We start from the raw sequence: 16,766 nt of genomic DNA on the forward strand, positions 1-16,766 counted from the left end.
GTGTTGGAGGTCAGCTCTGGGTTAGAGGACAGCTCTGGGTTAGTGTTGGAGGACAGCTCTGGGTTAGTGTTAGAGGTCAGCTCTGGGTTAGAGGACAGCTCTGGGTTAGTGTTAGAGGTCAGCTCTGGGTTAGTGTTAGAGGACAGCTCTGGGTTAGTGATGGAAGACAGCTCTGGGTTAGTGTTGGAGGTCAGCTCTGGGTTAGTGTTAGAGGACAGCTCTGGGTTAGTGTTGGAGGTCAGCTCTGGGTTAGAGGTCAGCTCTGGGTTAGTGTTGGAGGTCAGCTCTGGGTTAGTGTTGGAGGTCAGCTCTGGGTTAGAGGTCAGCTCTGGGTTAGTGTTGGAGGTCAGCTCTGGGTTAGTGTTGGAGGTCAGCTCTGGGTTAGTGTTGGAGGACAGCTCTGGGTTAGTGTTGGAGGTCAGCTCTGGGTTAGTGTTGGAGGACAGCTCTGGGTTAGTGTTAGAGGACAGCTCTGGGTTAGTGTTGGAGGTCATCTCTGGGTTAGTGTTGGAGGTCATCTCTGGGTTAGTGTTGGAGGTCAGCTCTGGGTTAGAGGTCAGCTCTGGGTTAGTGTTTGTTGCGTCAAAACAGAACACTCAAAACATGAGCACAATGGCAGCTCTTCCTTTAAAGACCTCCAGGCCTCAAGAGGGCAGATAACCCAAAAAACACGGGTGGAACTAAAAAATTGAGCCAGGATTTCTGGAGGGACTACTTTTACATGCGCACCTGTCAGATAAGCATGGGTATAAAATGTTTGGTCCTCAACATACACACAGCTCATTGTTCAACCCTAAAGACGCAACTGGTATGTAATGTTTGGAATTATTTATTATGTTGCATCCAGTGCTTAGCACAATTTACATGTTTAACTCTGGTAGGAGTGTTGACTTTTGGTGTGGATATTTTCTGACTGCAGAAGTAATTGCTAGAAGTGCTAGATTAAATTGTTTAAACGTTTACTTTATTCAAAGCCATGCTTTGTTGCTGTGTCATGCATTGTTTAGTGTAAAATAATGCATGTTTATTCTCTGTTTGTTTAAGGTTATCAACCTATTCCTAGTGCTAGTGCTATTCCTAGTGCTAGTGCTATTCCTAGTGCTAGTGCTATTCCTATTGCTAGTGCTATTCCTATTCCCTATTCCTCTGTGATTCAACTACTCTATTCAACAAATCAACTATTTCAACATATTCAACAAATGGCATCAAAACCATAATAAAACACTGGAAAGGAATTGAGTTGTCCCTTTGCATCCTTCACGGGTTGAGCAAGCCGTTTTCAAGTTTGGGCAGAGCTGAAAATAATTATAACACCTAGACAACTTGACAGTTGATAACCAAGCGTGGCAGTGAAGACGAAAGGATTAACGGCCTGAAGTCAGGAAAGCTGTCGTCGCAGAGAGAGTATTGGCTTACATCTCAAAATGGCGGAGGAAGCTCTTGGGAAAACAGTGAAGGAGCTGAAGCAAGAAAGAACTTTGGCAAAGAGTGCTTTTACCAAGCAAGCAAACTTCCTTAGCAGAGGTGCAAAACACATGACTAAGAGCGAACTGCGAGAGGAGTTCAAGAAGCTCACGTCGGAGGCAAGGAAGGTCAGTGAGACAAATGATGAATACAGGGCTGGACTTCTGGCAGACATTGAAGCTGAAACCGATGAGGGTGAAGAAGCTGACCTGAGCAAGCAGCAGCAGACTGAACTTGAGAAGACATTCCAAGAATGCGAAGTACGATTGGATGAGGTCAGGGGGATGATCCAGTCCAACCTATGGCCTAGATACGGGGAGGACGAGGTGAAGTCTGCAATCAAAGAAGCTGAGACCGCCTGTGATGGAGTTACTCAAATACCTGTTATGGCTGTAAATAGAGATGGCTTCGAGCTACGGTGGGATGGTGCGAAGGCACAAGTCCAAGATGCAATCACAAGCCTAGCAGAGTGGGAGATGTGGATTCCAGTAGCAGAAAAAGAACGGCTGGAAGCCAGAGTAAAGGATCTGAAAGCATTCAGAAACAACCTTGAAGCAAGGAGGGCAGGATTTCTCACAGCGCAAAGAATTGCGGAAGAGGATAAAGACAGAGGGAGAGTGCTGCAGATGCCCATGCCAGCTCCACAGCCGACACTGAGAATAAAACCAACCTGTTTACCCAAGTTCAGTGGGTATAAAAGGAATTTCCATCGATGGAGGAGAGACTGGGAGAGTCTACAGAAGCAGGGGGAACCAACAGGCTCAGTCGAAGTAAAGAAAATCCAACTCATTGACAGTGTAGATGAGAGAATGTGCAGAGACCTCCGTTTGTCTACTTACAATACTGCTGAGGACATGTTCAGGGTGCTTGAGAACAGGTATGGAAACAAGTCTACAATTGCCTTGGAGATAATTGAGGATCTGGAGAAAATTCCTGCTTTAAGAGCAAATCAGCCAAGGAAAGTTATCGACATGATCCAAACTATAGAGAAGGCACTGGATGATCTCACAGAGCTTGGAGGCACAGGAGCCATCAACAACCCTCTAGTGATTAGATCCATAGAAAGCAAGTTACCTGACAACATCAAGCGGGATTGGCTTGTCTTCATGGTTAACCCGAGGAATAATGTCACGCCGGACAATCACTTTGAAAACCTTCTTAAATTCCTGAAAACACAGGAGGAAATTCTTGAAAAATTAGAGCAGCTGGGAGGGAGTGAAAAGCCAGAGAAGAAATATGCTTGTGTGGAGAGGAGATATGCGTCCACACGTTCCACAAGGAAAGGCGGCTGTGTTGTCTGTGGAGATGAAAAGCATAGAGAAAAGATCTTCTTTTGCAAGCGTTTCAAAGAGCTGAAGCCGGTGGAAAAGTTGGATGCTGTAGAAAAGCTGGGGGCCTGCAAGAGGTGCTTGGTCTGTCATGGAGAAGATGATGAATGCAAAGACACTTACCTGTGCAGGAAAAGAGACTGTAAGAAAGACCATCATTTCTTTCTTTGTCTGAAGGGAGATTTCAAGAGAAGTGACTCAGACAGAAGACAATCCAATGTGAGAAGGTATACGCTTACAGAGGAGCAGGAGGAATTGGTATCTAAGCTCTCCCCAGAGATGGCAGAGAAATTCAAGAAAGCATTCACCAACGCCACTGCGAAAACAAACTGTGTCGAAAATAATCAGCTGGGAGTGACTGAGTCAAGTGCAGTAGAAGAATTGCCAGTTATTCTAATGTTGCTCAAGGTAACTGCCAATGCAGGACAAAGAATTGGAACCCTGATCGACTTGGCATCGGACACAAACTACATCACTCACAGAGCTGCCAGAAGATTAAATCTTCGAAGTGAAAACATCACTTTAGTCGTTCATGGAGTCGGAGGAATGGCCATGAAGGTTAGAACCAGAAGATATCTCCTCAGAGTGAGGGTCAAAACGCCCATAGGCACGGAAAGAGCTCATGAGCTTATCTGCTATGGTTTGAATGAAATTGCCAACGTCCACAGAGTCATCAAACCTGAGCAACTCAAGAAGTTCTTCCCAGAAGTCAATCTAGGAGATCTGAGTAGACCAGAGAATATTGAGCTACTGATAAGCCACCGCGAAGGAAGACTTGCTCCGCAAAGAGTGAAGGTGATTGGAGACCTTGTCTTGTGGGAAGGCCCGCTAGGAAAGACTGTTGGTGGAGCACATCCAGATCTGTTTGAAGAAGTGGATATAGCCGCACACAGGTCTGAAACACACTTTGCTCGATCCATGAAAGCAACTGCTGTCAAATATCAAGAGATAGCTAAGCTGTTCACAGCTGAAACCAAAGGAACAGTTGCTCACAGAGAGTTCTTGGATTGGTGGAAGTGGGACAGCATTGGAGCAGCTTGCGACCCAAAGTGTGGAGGATGCCGGTGCGGCAACTGTCAACCAGGAGGCAAAGAAATGACTCTGAGTGAGGAAAGAGAGCTGGAGATCATAAGGAAAGGCCTCACCTACATCAAAGCAGATGCTCACAGTGATGAACCCCACTGGGACACAAAATACCCCTGGATTCAAGATCCAAGTTCCCTTCCTGACAATAGGAGTGGGGTGGAAGCCACCTTCTTGAGAACAGAAAAGCAACTCAAAAAAGAGCCAGAGTGGAGAATAGCATACACAGCTCAAGTCCATGAAATGGTCGAGAGAAGAGCAGCGAAGAAACTCACCAAAGAGCTCATTGCCAGCTGGAAGGGGCCAGTATGGTATGTCAGCCACTTGGTGGCAGCAAACCCGCACTCTCTCACAACACCTGTGAGACTGGTATGGAACAGCAGCCAGAAGTTTAGAGGGGTCAGCATGAATGACCTTCTGCTGAAAGGGCCTGATGTCCTCAATCCCATCCGAGCAGTACTACTCAGGTTCAGGAGAGGCGTCAATGCTGCCCTCGGCGACATTAAGAAAATGTACAATTCTGTGTGGTTGGAAGACCTGGAGATGCACCTCCACAGATTTCTCTGGAGAGACACTGAGGAGGAAGAGATTGAAGAGTATGCGATCACCAGAGTCAATATTGGCGATCGACCAGCAGGGTGCATTGCGCAATTGGCTATGAGAGAGACAAGCAAACTGCCCATGTTTGCTCACCTGGAGGAGGAACGTAGGATCCTTGAAGAGGATACCTATGTCGATGACATCCTGACTTCCCATAATGACTTGCAAAAGCTGGACCAGAACACCAAAAGTGTTGAAGAGATCCTGAAGGCAGGCGGCTTCGTCCTCAAGCCCTGGGTCCGGTCAGATCAAAGTGGGAGGCAGGAGATCGTACCAGAAGAACAAGGAGCGCAGTCAAGCACAGCACTCATTCTCCCAAACCAAATGAGGGAAGGATACAATAAAGCCCTTGGAGTTGGATACCTTGTTGAGGAGGATAGACTGTACCTCATGACTTCAATCAATTTCTCAAAGAGGAAAGGGAAAATGAGAGTCGGCCAAAATCTCCTTGATGAAGAGGTGAGAGGGAAAACTCCAAACCCACTGACGAGAAGAGAACTGCTGAGCCAGGTAGCTAGCCTGTATGACCCAATAGGCCTCGTCACACCTGCCAAACAAAAGGGTGCCATTCTTGTCAGAAAGGCGTTTCAGGAAGCTGGAGGCAAAACTCTGAACCGAGACACTTGGGACAAACCTTTGTCTGAAAATTTGAGGGAAGAAGCCATCCAATTCTTTGAGGAATACACACGTCTTGGCCAAATCACCTTTCACAGAAGCCTCACACCAGCCAACTGGATTGGAAAACCATGGGGAATAACATTCTCTGATGGAAGTGACAAGAGCTATGGAGCCGTAGTGTACTTAAGATGGGAGACCCAGCAAGGCATCAAAGTCAGACTGGTTGAATCCAAAGCAAAGCTCACACCATTGGACCAAAAGGGAGAACCAGTAAAAGCTGAAATCTGCGGTGCTGTCTATGCAGCACGACTTCGAAAGTACGTTGAAAAGCACAGTCGAATAGAAATTGAACGATGGCTCCATCTACTGGACAGTCAAACTGTGTTGGGAGCAATCCAGAGAGACAGCTATGGATATCAAACTTTCTTTGCAAATAGAGTTGGAGAGATCCAGAAATCCACATCCATAGAAGACTGGTGGTGGATCCCAGGAAGCCTGAACAGTGCTGACATCATAACAAGAGGGGCAGCCCCAGAAGACCTCCAGGAATATTCCATGTGGCAGGATGGACCAGCATTCCTGAGGAAACCTGTGAAAGAGTGGCCACATAAGTCAGCCAAAGAAATCGCTGCGTATGCCAAGGAAGGTATAAACAAACTTCGAAGGAAAGCTTTCTCGGCAGCACTGACCAGAGCGCAGGTCAAGAGAAACCAGAGTGATGCACAGCAAAATAACCCAGATGAACCCAAGACTCGGATCCGAAGATCACCAGCCGGCTCTGCGGTAACAAAACTGATTGACATCAGGAAATTCAGCAATCTGACCAGGCTGATCCGAGTCATTGCCTGGGTTTGGAGAGCCGCAACGAGATGGAAAGAAATGTTAACCAAGAATTCAGCCTCAGATAAACCAAAGTGGGAGGACGCTCTTTCAACAAACTGGAGGTACAGAGCCAAACAAGCTGTACTCACTGTCGGGGAGTGTGAGGATGCACTAAGAGACTTGTTCCTTGCAGCTCAAGAAGGTATAACCTTTCAAGATACCACTCTCAACAGACTCGCTGTTTACAGAGATAAAGAGACTGGGCTCTTAGTTTGTGGAGGAAGGTTCCAGATCTTTGATGAGGAGGAAACTGCCGTACCAATTCTACCATATGAGGCATGGATATCCACTCTCCTAGCTCAAGAGGCCCATGGTGCAAATCATGAAGAAATAGCAGGCACACTCCTCCGGATGAGGAAGAAAGCCTGGGTGATAAAAGGCCGGAAGCTGGCTAAAAAGAGAGTTGACAATTGTGTGGTGTGCAGAAAGGCCAGGGCCAGAAAGTGCCAACAGATCATGAGTGACCTTCCATCCGAGCGGATAACACCAGCCAGACCATTTGAGTACACAACAGTGGACTTATTTGGACCGTATGAAGTCAAGGACGAGGTGAAAAAGAAAACCAAGCTCAAGGTGTGGGGTATTGTCTTCTGTTGCATGGTATCCAGAGCTATGCACACAGATGTTGTCAGTGACCAGTCGACGGAAGGCTTCCTACTGGCTTACCAAAGATTCACGGCACTGAGAGGGCACCCAAAGAAATTGTGGTCAGATCCTGGAAAGAACTTTGTGGGTGCCAGACCTGCCCTCAAAGAACTCTACATCTTCTTGGATCAACTAGATAAATCTGAGCTTGAAAATGAAGCTTCCAAGCATGGGACAGAATGGAGCTGGAAAATCCACCCAGCAGACTCCCCTCACAGGAATGGAGCTGCAGAAGCAGCTGTTCGTACTGTGAAGCGGGCTTTGCACAACCTGGGAGGAGAAGGACTCTTCACATGGACTGAGTTTCAAACATTTCTCTACACGGCTGCTAACCTTGCCAATGAGAGGCCCATAGATGCAAGAACTCAAAGCCGGGAGGACTGCATAGAATACATCAGCCCAAATTCCCTTCTGCTTGGACGGATTGGACCCAGAGGAGATCTTGGATGCTTTGATTTTGAAAGGTACCCATACAAAAGATTGAGAGCTATCCAAACAGAAGTTGACCGGTTCTGGAGGAAGTGGAGTCAGTTAGCTGGGCCCAATCTATTCGTGAGGAGTAAATGGCACACAACACATAGGAATGTGGCTGTTGGAGATGTTGTCTGGCTGGCTGACCAAAATGCCTGGAGGGGTCACTACAAACTAGCCAGAGTCATCAGTGTCAACATTGACAAGAAGGGCATCGTCAGAGATGTGCATGTCAGAACTTTTCCCAGCTACCCAGTCCCAACTGTGAAGCCTGCTCAAGAGAAGTCAAAGACACTCTCAACTAAAATACCTGCTACAGTTCTTCATAGGGATGTCAGACGCATCATTGTTATACTTCCTGTTGAAGAAGGAAGAGCCTGATAGCTGAAATCGAACATGCCCCAACACAGAGGTTCGTGTGACCTCCTTCGGTTCAAGAACCAGGAGGTCAAGTGGGAGGTGTTGCGTCAAAACAGAACACTCAAAACATGAGCACAATGGCAGCTCTTCCTTTAAAGACCTCCAGGCCTCAAGAGGGCAGATAACCCAAAAAACACGGGTGGAACTAAAAAATTGAGCCAGGATTTCTGGAGGGACTACTTTTACATGCGCACCTGTCAGATAAGCATGGGTATAAAATGTTTGGTCCTCAACATACACACAGCTCATTGTTCAACCCTAAAGACGCAACTGGTATGTAATGTTTGGAATTATTTATTATGTTGCATCCAGTGCTTAGCACAATTTACATGTTTAACTCTGGTAGGAGTGTTGACTTTTGGTGTGGATATTTTCTGACTGCAGAAGTAATTGCTAGAAGTGCTAGATTAAATTGTTTAAACGTTTACTTTATTCAAAGCCATGCTTTGTTGCTGTGTCATGCATTGTTTAGTGTAAAATAATGCATGTTTATTCTCTGTTTGTTTAAGGTTATCAACCTATTCCTAGTGCTAGTGCTATTCCTAGTGCTAGTGCTATTCCTAGTGCTAGTGCTATTCCTATTGCTAGTGCTATTCCTATTCCCTATTCCTCTGTGATTCAACTACTCTATTCAACAAATCAACTATTTCAACATATTCAACAAATGGCATCAAAACCATAATAAAACACTGGAAAGGAATTGAGTTGTCCCTTTGCATCCTTCACGGGTTGAGCAAGCCGTTTTCAAGTTTGGGCAGAGCTGAAAATAATTATAACACCTAGACAACTTGACAGTGTTAGAGGACAGCTCTGGGTTAGTGATGGTAGACAGCTCTGGGTTAGTGTTGGAGGTCAGCTCTGGGTTAGTGTTAGAGGTCAGCTCTGGGTTAGAGGACAGCTCTGGGTTAGTGTTGGAGGACAGCTCTGGGTTAGTGTTGGAGGTCAGCTCTGGGTTAGAGGTCAGCTCTGGGTTAGTGTTAGAGGTCAGCTCTGGGTTAGAGGACAGCTCTGGGTTAGTGTTAGAGGACAGCTCTGGGTTAGAGGTCAGCTCTGGGTTAGTGTTAGAGGACAGCTCTGGGTTAGTGTTGGAGGACAGCTCTGGGTTAGTGTTGGAGGACAGCTCTGGGTTAGTGTTAGAGGACAGCTCTGGGTTAGTGTTGGAGGTCAGCTCTGGGTTAGTGTTGGAGGTCAGCTCTGGGTTAGTGTTGGAGGTCAGCTCTGGGTTAGTGTTAGAGGACAGCTCTGGGTTAGTGTTAGAGGACAGCTCTGGGTTAGTGTTGGAGGTCAGCTCTGGGTTAGTGTTAGAGGACAGCTCTGGGTTAGAGGACAGCTCTGGGTTAGTGTTGGAGGTCAGCTCTGGGGTAGTGTTGGAGGTCAGCTCTGGGGTAGTGTTGGAGGTCAGCTCTGGGTTAGTGTTAGAGGACAGCTCTGGGTTAGTGTTAGAGGACAGCTCTGGGTTAGTGTTAGAGGACAGCTCTGGGTTAGTGTTAGAGGACAGCTCTGGGTTAGAGGACAGCTCTGGGTTAGTGTTGGAGGTCAGCTCTGGGTTAGTGTTGGAGGACAGCTCTGGGTTAGTGTTGGAGGACAGCTCTGGGTTAGAGGACAGCTCTGGGTTAGTGTTGGAGGACAGCTCTGAGTTAGTGTTAGAGGACAGCTCTGGGTTAGTGTTGGAGGACAGCTCTGGGTTAGTGTTAGAGGACAGCTTTGGGTTAGTGTTGGAGATCAGCTCTGGGTTAGTGTTAGAGGACAGTTCTGGGTTAGTGTTGGAGGTCAGCTCTGGGTTAGAGGACAGCTCTGGGTTAGTGTTAGAGGACAGCTCTGGGTTAGTGTTGGAGGTCAGCTCTGGGTTAGTGTTAGAGGACAGCTCTGGGTTAGAGGTCAGCTCTGGGTTAGTGTTAGAGGTCAGCTCTGGGTTAGTGTTAGAGGACAGCTCTGGGTTAGAGGACAGCTCTGGGTTAGTGTTAGAGGGCAGCTCTGGGTTAGTGATGGAGGACAGCTCTGGGTTAGTGTTAGAGGACAGCTCTGGGTTAGTGTTAGAGGACAGCTCTGGGTTAGTGTTAGAGGTCAGCTCTGGGTTAGTGTTGGAGGTCAGCTCTGGGTTAGTGTTAGAAGACAGCTCTGGGTTAGTGTTAGAGGACAGCTCTGGGTTAGTGTTGGAGGTCAGCTCTGGGTTAGTGTTGGAGATCAGCTCTGGGTTAGTGTTAGAGGACAGTTCTGGGTTAGTGTTGGAGGTCAGCTCTGGGTTAGAGGACAGCTCTGGGTTAGTGTTAGAGGACAGCTCTGGGTTAGTGTTGGAGGTCAGCTCTGGGTTAGAGGACAGCTCTGGGTTAGTGTTGGAGGACAGCTCTGGGTTAGTGTTAGAGGTCAGCTCTGGGTTAGTGTTGGAGGACAGCTCTGGGTTAGTGTTGGAGATCAGCTCTGGGTTAGTGTTAGAGGTCAGCTCTGGGTTAGTGTTGGAGGTCAGCTCTGGGTTAGTGTTAGAGGACAGCTCTGGGTTAGAGGTCAGCTCTGGGTTAGAGGTCAGCTCTGGGTTAGTGTTAGAGGACAGCTCTGGGTTAGAGGTCAGCTCTGGGTTAGAGGACAGCTCTGGGTTAGTGTTAGAGGTCAGCTCTGGGTTAGTGTTGGAGATCAGCTCTGGGTTAGTGTTAGAGGTCAGCTCTGGGTTAGTGTTGGAGATCAGCTCTGGGTTAGTGTTAGAGGTCAGCTCTGGGTTAGTGTTGGAGGTCAGCTCTGGGTTAGTGTTGGAGGTCAGCTCTGGGTTAGTGTTAGAGGACAGCTCTGGGTTAGAGGACAGCTCTGGGTTAGTGTTAGAGGACAGTTCTGGGTTAGTGTTGGAGGTCAGCTCTGGGTTAGAGGACAGCTCTGGGTTAGTGTTAGAGGACAGCTCTGGGTTAGTGTTAGAGGACAGCTCTGGGTTAGTGTTAGAGGACAGCTCTGGGTTAGTGTTGGAGGTCAGCTCTGGGTTAGTGTTAGAGGTCAGCTCTGGGTTAGTGTTGGAGGTCAGCTCTGGGTTAGAGGACAGCTCTGGGTTAGTGTTGGAGGACAGCTCTGGGTTAGTGTTAGAGGTCAGCTCTGGGTTAGAGGACAGCTCTGGGTTAGTGTTGGAGGTCAGCTCTGGGTTAGAGGACAGCTCTGGGTTAGTGTTAGAGGACAGCTCTGGGTTAGTGTTAGAGGTCAGCTCTGGGTTAGTGTTAGAGGACAGCTCTGGGTTAGAGGACAGCTCTGGGTTAGTGTTAGAGGACAGCTCTGGGTTAGTGTTGGAGGACAGCTCTGGGTTAGTGTTGGAGGTCAGCTCTGGGTTAGTGTTAGAGGTCAGCTCTGGGTTAGAGGTCAGCTCTGGGTTAGTGTTAGAGGTCAGCTCTGGGTTAGAGGACAGCTCTGGGTTAGTGTTAGAGGACAGCTCTGGGTTAGAGGTCAGCTCTGGGTTAGTGTTGGAGGACAGCTCTGGGTTAGTGTTGGAGGACAGCTCTGGGTTAGTGTTAGAGGACAGCTCTGGGTTAGTGTTGGAGGTCAGCTCTGGGTTAGTGTTGGAGGTCAGCTCTGGGTTAGTGTTAGAGGACAGCTCTGGGTTAGTGTTAGAGGACAGCTCTGGGTTAGTGTTAGAGGACAGCTCTGGGTTAGTGTTGGAGGTCAGCTCTGGGTTAGTGTTAGAGGACAGCTCTGGGTTAGAGGACAGCTCTGGGTTAGTGTTGGAGGTCAGCTCTGGGTTAGTGTTGGAGGTCAGCTCTGGGGTAGTGTTGGAGGACAGCTCTGGGTTAGTGTTAGAGGACAGCTCTGGGTTAGTGTTAGAGGACAGCTCTGGGTTAGTGTTGGAGGTCAGCTCTGGGTTAGTGTTAGAGGACAGCTCTGGGTTAGAGGACAGCTCTGGGTTAGTGTTGGAGGTCAGCTCTGGGTTAGTGTTGGAGGACAGCTCTGGGTTAGTGTTAGAGGTCAGCTCTGGGTTAGAGGACAGCTCTGGGTTAGTGTTGGAGGACAGCTCTGGGTTAGTGTTAGAGGACAGCTCTGGGTTAGTGTTGGAGGACAGCTCTGGGTTAGTGTTAGAGGACAGCTCTGGGTTAGTGTTGGAGATCAGCTCTGGGTTAGTGTTAGAGGACAGTTCTGGGTTAGTGTTGGAGGTCAGCTCTGGGTTAGAGGACAGCTCTGGGTTAGTGTTAGAGGACAGCTCTGGGTTAGTGTTGGAGGTCAGCTCTGGGTTAGTGTTAGAGGACAGCTCTGGGTTAGAGGTCAGCTCTGGGTTAGTGTTAGAGGTCAGCTCTGGGTTAGTGTTAGAGGACAGCTCTGGGTTAGAGGACAGCTCTGGGTTAGTGTTAGAGGGCAGCTCTGGGTTAGTGATGGAGGACAGCTCTGGGTTAGTGTTAGAGGACAGCTCTGGGTTAGTGTTAGAGGACAGCTCTGGGTTAGTGTTAGAGGTCAGCTCTGGGTTAGTGTTGGAGGTCAGCTCTGGGTTAGTGTTAGAAGACAGCTCTGGGTTAGTGTTAGAGGACAGCTCTGGGTTAGTGTTGGAGGTCAGCTCTGGGTTAGTGTTGGAGATCAGCTCTGGGTTAGTGTTAGAGGACAGTTCTGGGTTAGTGTTGGAGGTCAGCTCTGGGTTAGAGGACAGCTCTGGGTTAGTGTTAGAGGACAGCTCTGGGTTAGTGTTGGAGGTCAGCTCTGGGTTAGAGGACAGCTCTGGGTTAGTGTTGGAGGACAGCTCTGGGTTAGTGTTGGAGGACAGCTCTGGGTTAGTGTTAGAGGTCAGCTCTGGGTTAGTGTTGGAGTACAGCTCTGGGTTAGTGTTGGAGATCAGCTCTGGGTTAGTGTTGGAGGTCAGCTCTGGGTTAGTGTTAGAGGACAGCTCTGGGTTAGAGGTCAGCTCTGGGTTAGAGGTCAGCTCTGGGTTAGTGTTAGAGGACAGCTCTGGGTTAGAGGTCAGCTCTGGGTTAGAGGACAGCTCTGGGTTAGTGTTAGAGGTCAGCTCTGGGTTAGTGTTGGAGATCAGCTCTGGGTTAGTGTTAGAGGTCAGCTCTGGGTTAGTGTTGGAGATCAGCTCTGGGTTAGTGTTAGAGGTCAGCTCTGGGTTAGTGTTGGAGATCAGCTCTGGGTTAGTGTTAGAGGTCAGCTCTGGGTTAGTGTTGGAGGTCAGCTCTGGGTTAGTGTTAGAGGACAGCTCTGGGTTAGAGGACAGCTCTGGGTTAGTGTTAGAGGACAGTTCTGGGTTAGTGTTGGAGGTCAGCTCTGGGTTAGAGGACAGCTCTGGGTTAGTGTTAGAGGACAGCTCTGGGTTAGTGTTAGAGGACAGCTCTGGGTTAGTGTTAGAGGACAGCTCTGGGTTAGTGTTGGAGGTCAGCTCTGGGTTAGTGTTAGAGGTCAGCTCTGGGTTAGTGTTGGAGGTCAGCTCTGGGTTAGAGGACAGCTCTGGGTTAGTGTTGGAGGACAGCTCTGGGTTAGTGTTAGAGGTCAGCTCTGGGTTAGAGGACAGCTCTGGGTTAGTGTTAGAGGTCAGCTCTGGGTTAGTGTTAGAGGACAGCTCTGGGTTAGTGATGGAGGACAGCTCTGGGTTAGTGATGGAGGACAGCTCTGGGTTAGTGTTGGAGGACAGCTCTGGGTTAGAGGTCAGCTCTGGGTTAGTGTTAGAGGACAGCTCTGGGTTAGTGTTGGAGGACAGCTCTGGGTTAGAGGACAGCTCTGGGTTAGTGTTAGAGGACAGCTCTGGGTTAGTGTTGGAGGACAGCTCTGGGTTAGTGTTGGAGGACAGCTCTGGGTTAGTGTTGGAGGACAGCTCTGGGTTAGTGTTGGAGGTCAGCTCTGGGTTAGAGGACAGCTCTGGGTTAGTGTTGGAGGTCAGCTCTGGGTTAGTGTTGGAGGTCAGCTCTGGGTTAGTGTTAGAGGACAGCTCTGGGTTAGTGTTGGAGGACAGCTCTGGGTTAGTGTTGGAGGACAGCTCTGGGTTAGTGTTGGAGGACAGCTCTGGGTTAGAGGTCAGCTCTGGGTTAGTGTTAGAGGACAGCTCTGGGTTAGTGTTGGAGGACAGCTCTGGGTTAGAGGACAGCTCTGGGTTAGTGTTAGAGGACAGCTCTGGGTTAGTGTTGGAGGACAGCTCTGGGTTAGTGTTGGAGGACAGCTCTGGGTTAGTGTTGGAGGACAGCTCTGGGTTAGTGTTGGAGGTCAGCTCTGGGTTAGAGGACAGCTCTGGGTTAGTGTTGGAGGTCAGCTCTGGGTTAGAGGACAGCTCTGGGTTAGTGTTGGAGGTCAGCTCTGGGTTAGTGTTAGAGGTCAGCTCTGGGTTAGTGTTGGAGGACAGCTCTGGGTTAGTGTTGGAGGTCAGCTCTGGGTTAGAGGACAGCTCTGGGTTAGTGTTGGAGGTCAGCTCTGGGTTAGAGGACAGCTCTGGGTTAGTGTTAGAGGACAGCTCTGGGTTAGTGTTAGAGGTCAGCTCTGGGTTAGTGTTAGAGGACAGCTCTGGGTTAGAGGACAGCTCTGGGTTAGTGTTAGAGGACAGCTCTGGGTTAGTGTTGGAGGACAGCTCTGGGTTAGTGTTGGAGGTCAGCTCTGGGTTAGTGTTAGAGGACAGCTCTGGGTTAGTGTTGGAGGTCAGCTCTGGGTTAGTGTTAGAGGACAGCTCTGGGTTAGAGGACAGCTCTGGGTTAGTGTTAGAGGACAGCTCTGGGTTAGTGTTGGAGGACAGCTCTGGGTTAGTGTTAGAGGTCAGCTCTGGGTTAGTGTTAGAGGACAGCTCTGGGTTAGTGTTGGAGGTCAGCTCTGGGTTAGTGTTAGAGGACAGCTCTGGGTTAGTGTTAGAGGACAGCTCTGGGTTAGAGGACAGCTCTGGGTTAGTGTTAGAGGACAGCTCTGGGTTAGTGTTGGAGGACAGCTCTGGGTTAGTGTTGGAGGTCAGCTCTGGGTTAGTGTTAGAGGACAGCTCTGGGTTAGAGGACAGCTCTGGGTTACTGTTAGAGGACAGCTCTGGGTTAGTGTTGGAGGTCAGCTCTGGGTTAGTGTTAGAGGACAGCTCTGGGTTAGAGGACAGCTCTGGGTTACTGTTAGAGGACAGCTCTGGGTTAGTGTTGGAGGACAGCTCTGGGTTAGTGTTGGAGGTCAGCTCTGGGTTAGTGTTGGAGGTCAGCTCTGGGTTAGTGATGGAGGTCAGCTCTGGGTTAGTGTTAGAGGTCAGCTCTGGGTTAGTGTTGGAGGTCAGCTCTGGGTTAGTGTTGGAGGTCAGCTCTGGGTTAGTGTTAGAGGTCAGCTCTGGGTTAGTGTTGGAGGTCAGCTCTGGGTTAGAGGACAGCTCTGGGTTAGTGTTGGAGGTCAGCTCTGGGTTAGAGGACAGCTCTGGGTTAGTGTTGGAGGTCAGCTCTGGGTTAGTGTTAGAGGTCAGCTCTGGGTTAGTGTTGGAGGACAGCTCTGGGTTAGTGTTGGAGGTCAGCTCTGGGTTAGAGGACAGCTCTGGGTTAGTGTTGGAGGTCAGCTCTGGGTTAGAGGACAGCTCTGGGTTAGTGTTAGAGGACAGCTCTGGGTTAGTGTTAGAGGTCAGCTCTGGGTTAGTGTTAGAGGACAGCTCTGGGTTAGAGGACAGCTCTGGGTTAGTGTTAGAGGACAGCTCTGGGTTAGTGTTGGAGGACAGCTCTGGGTTAGTGTTGGAGGTCAGCTCTGGGTTAGTGTTAGAGGTCAGCTCTGGGTTAGAGGTCAGCTCTGGGTTAGTGTTAGAGGTCAGCTCTGGGTTAGAGGACAGCTCTGGGTTAGTGTTAGAGGACAGCTCTGGGTTAGAGGTCAGCTCTGGGTTAGTGTTGGAGGACAGCTCTGGGTTAGTGTTGGAGGACAGCTCTGGGTTAGTGTTAGAGGACAGCTCTGGGTTAGTGTTGGAGGTCAGCTCTGGGTTAGTGTTGGAGGTCAGCTCTGGGTTAGTGTTAGAGGACAGCTCTGGGTTAGTGTTAGAGGACAGCTCTGGGTTAGTGTTAGAGGACAGCTCTGGGTTAGTGTTGGAGGTCAGCTCTGGGTTAGTGTTAGAGGACAGCTCTGGGTTAGAGGACAGCTCTGGGTTAGTGTTGGAGGTCAGCTCTGGGTTAGTGTTGGAGGTCAGCTCTGGGGTAGTGTTGGAGGACAGCTCTGGGTTAGTGTTAGAGGACAGCTCTGGGTTAGTGTTAGAGGACAGCTCTGGGTTAGTGTTGGAGGTCAGCTCTGGGTTAGTGTTAGAGGACAGCTCTGGGTTAGAGGACAGCTCTGGGTTAGTGTTGGAGGTCAGCTCTGGGTTAGTGTTGGAGGACAGCTCTGGGTTAGTGTTAGAGGTCAGCTCTGGGTTAGAGGACAGCTCTGGGTTAGTGTTGGAGGACAGCTCTGGGTTAGTGTTAGAGGACAGCTCTGGGTTAGTGTTGGAGGACAGCTCTGGGTTAGTGTTAGAGGACAGCTCTGGGTTAGTGTTAGAGGACAGCTCTGGGTTAGTGTTGGAGATCAGCTCTGGGTTAGTGTTAGAGGACAGTTCTGGGTTAGTGTTGGAGGTCAGCTCTGGGTTAGAGGACAGCTCTGGGTTAGTGTTAGAGGACAGCTCTGGGTTAGTGTTGGAGGTCAGCTCTGGGTTAGTGTTAGAGGACAGCTCTGGGTTAGAGGTCAGCTCTGGGTTAGTGTTAGAGGTCAGCTCTGGGTTAGTGTTAGAGGACAGCTCTGGGTTAGAGGACAGCTCTGGGTTAGTGTTAGAGGGCAGCTCTGGGTTAGTGATGGAGGACAGCTCTGGGTTAGTGTTAGAGGACAGCTCTGGGTTAGTGTTAGAGGACAGCTCTGGGTTAGTGTTAGAGGTCAGCTCTGGGTTAGTGTTGGAGGTCAGCTCTGGGTTAGTGTTAGAAGACAGCTCTGGGTTAGTGTTAGAGGACAGCTCTGGGTTAGTGTTGGAGGTCAGCTCTGGGTTAGTGTTGGAGATCAGCTCTGGGTTAGTGTTAGAGGACAGTTCTGGGTTAGTGTTGGAGGTCAGCTCTGGGTTAGAGGACAGCTCTGGGTTAGTGTTAGAGGACAGCTCTGGGTTAGTGTTGGAGGTCAGCTCTGGGTTAGAGGACAGCTCTGGGTTAGTGTTGGAGGACAGCTCTGGGTTAGTGTTGGAGGACAGCTCTGGGTTAGTGTTAGAGGTCAGCTCTGGGTTAGTGTTGGAGTACAGCTCTGGGTTAGTGTTGGAGATCAGCTCTGGGTTAGTGTTGGAGGTCAGCTCTGGGTTAGTGTTAGAGGACAGCTCTGGGTTAGAGGTCAGCTCTGGGTTAGAGGTCAGCTCTGGGTTAGTGTTAGAGGACAGCTCTG

General features: G+C 49.3%; 2 protein-coding genes across 2 annotated transcripts in view; both read left to right on the forward strand.

Moving 5' to 3' along the window:
- Positions 1-16,766, forward strand: part of nme9 (NME/NM23 family member 9) — an 82,729-nt gene that overhangs the window by 52,518 nt on the left and 13,445 nt on the right. The window lies entirely within an intron of this gene.
- Positions 583-8,211, forward strand: LOC129816959 (uncharacterized). Its single transcript, XM_055871949.1, has 2 exons — positions 583-5,410; positions 5,531-8,211. The coding sequence occupies exons 1-2, from the start codon at positions 1,425-1,427 to the stop codon at positions 7,470-7,472; spliced, it is 5,928 nt and encodes a 1,975-aa protein (XP_055727924.1). The 5' UTR covers positions 583-1,424; the 3' UTR covers positions 7,473-8,211.

This window comes from Salvelinus fontinalis, chromosome 19 (genome assembly GCF_029448725.1).
Source record: "Salvelinus fontinalis isolate EN_2023a chromosome 19, ASM2944872v1, whole genome shotgun sequence".
NCBI lineage: Eukaryota > Metazoa > Chordata > Actinopteri > Salmoniformes > Salmonidae > Salvelinus > Salvelinus fontinalis.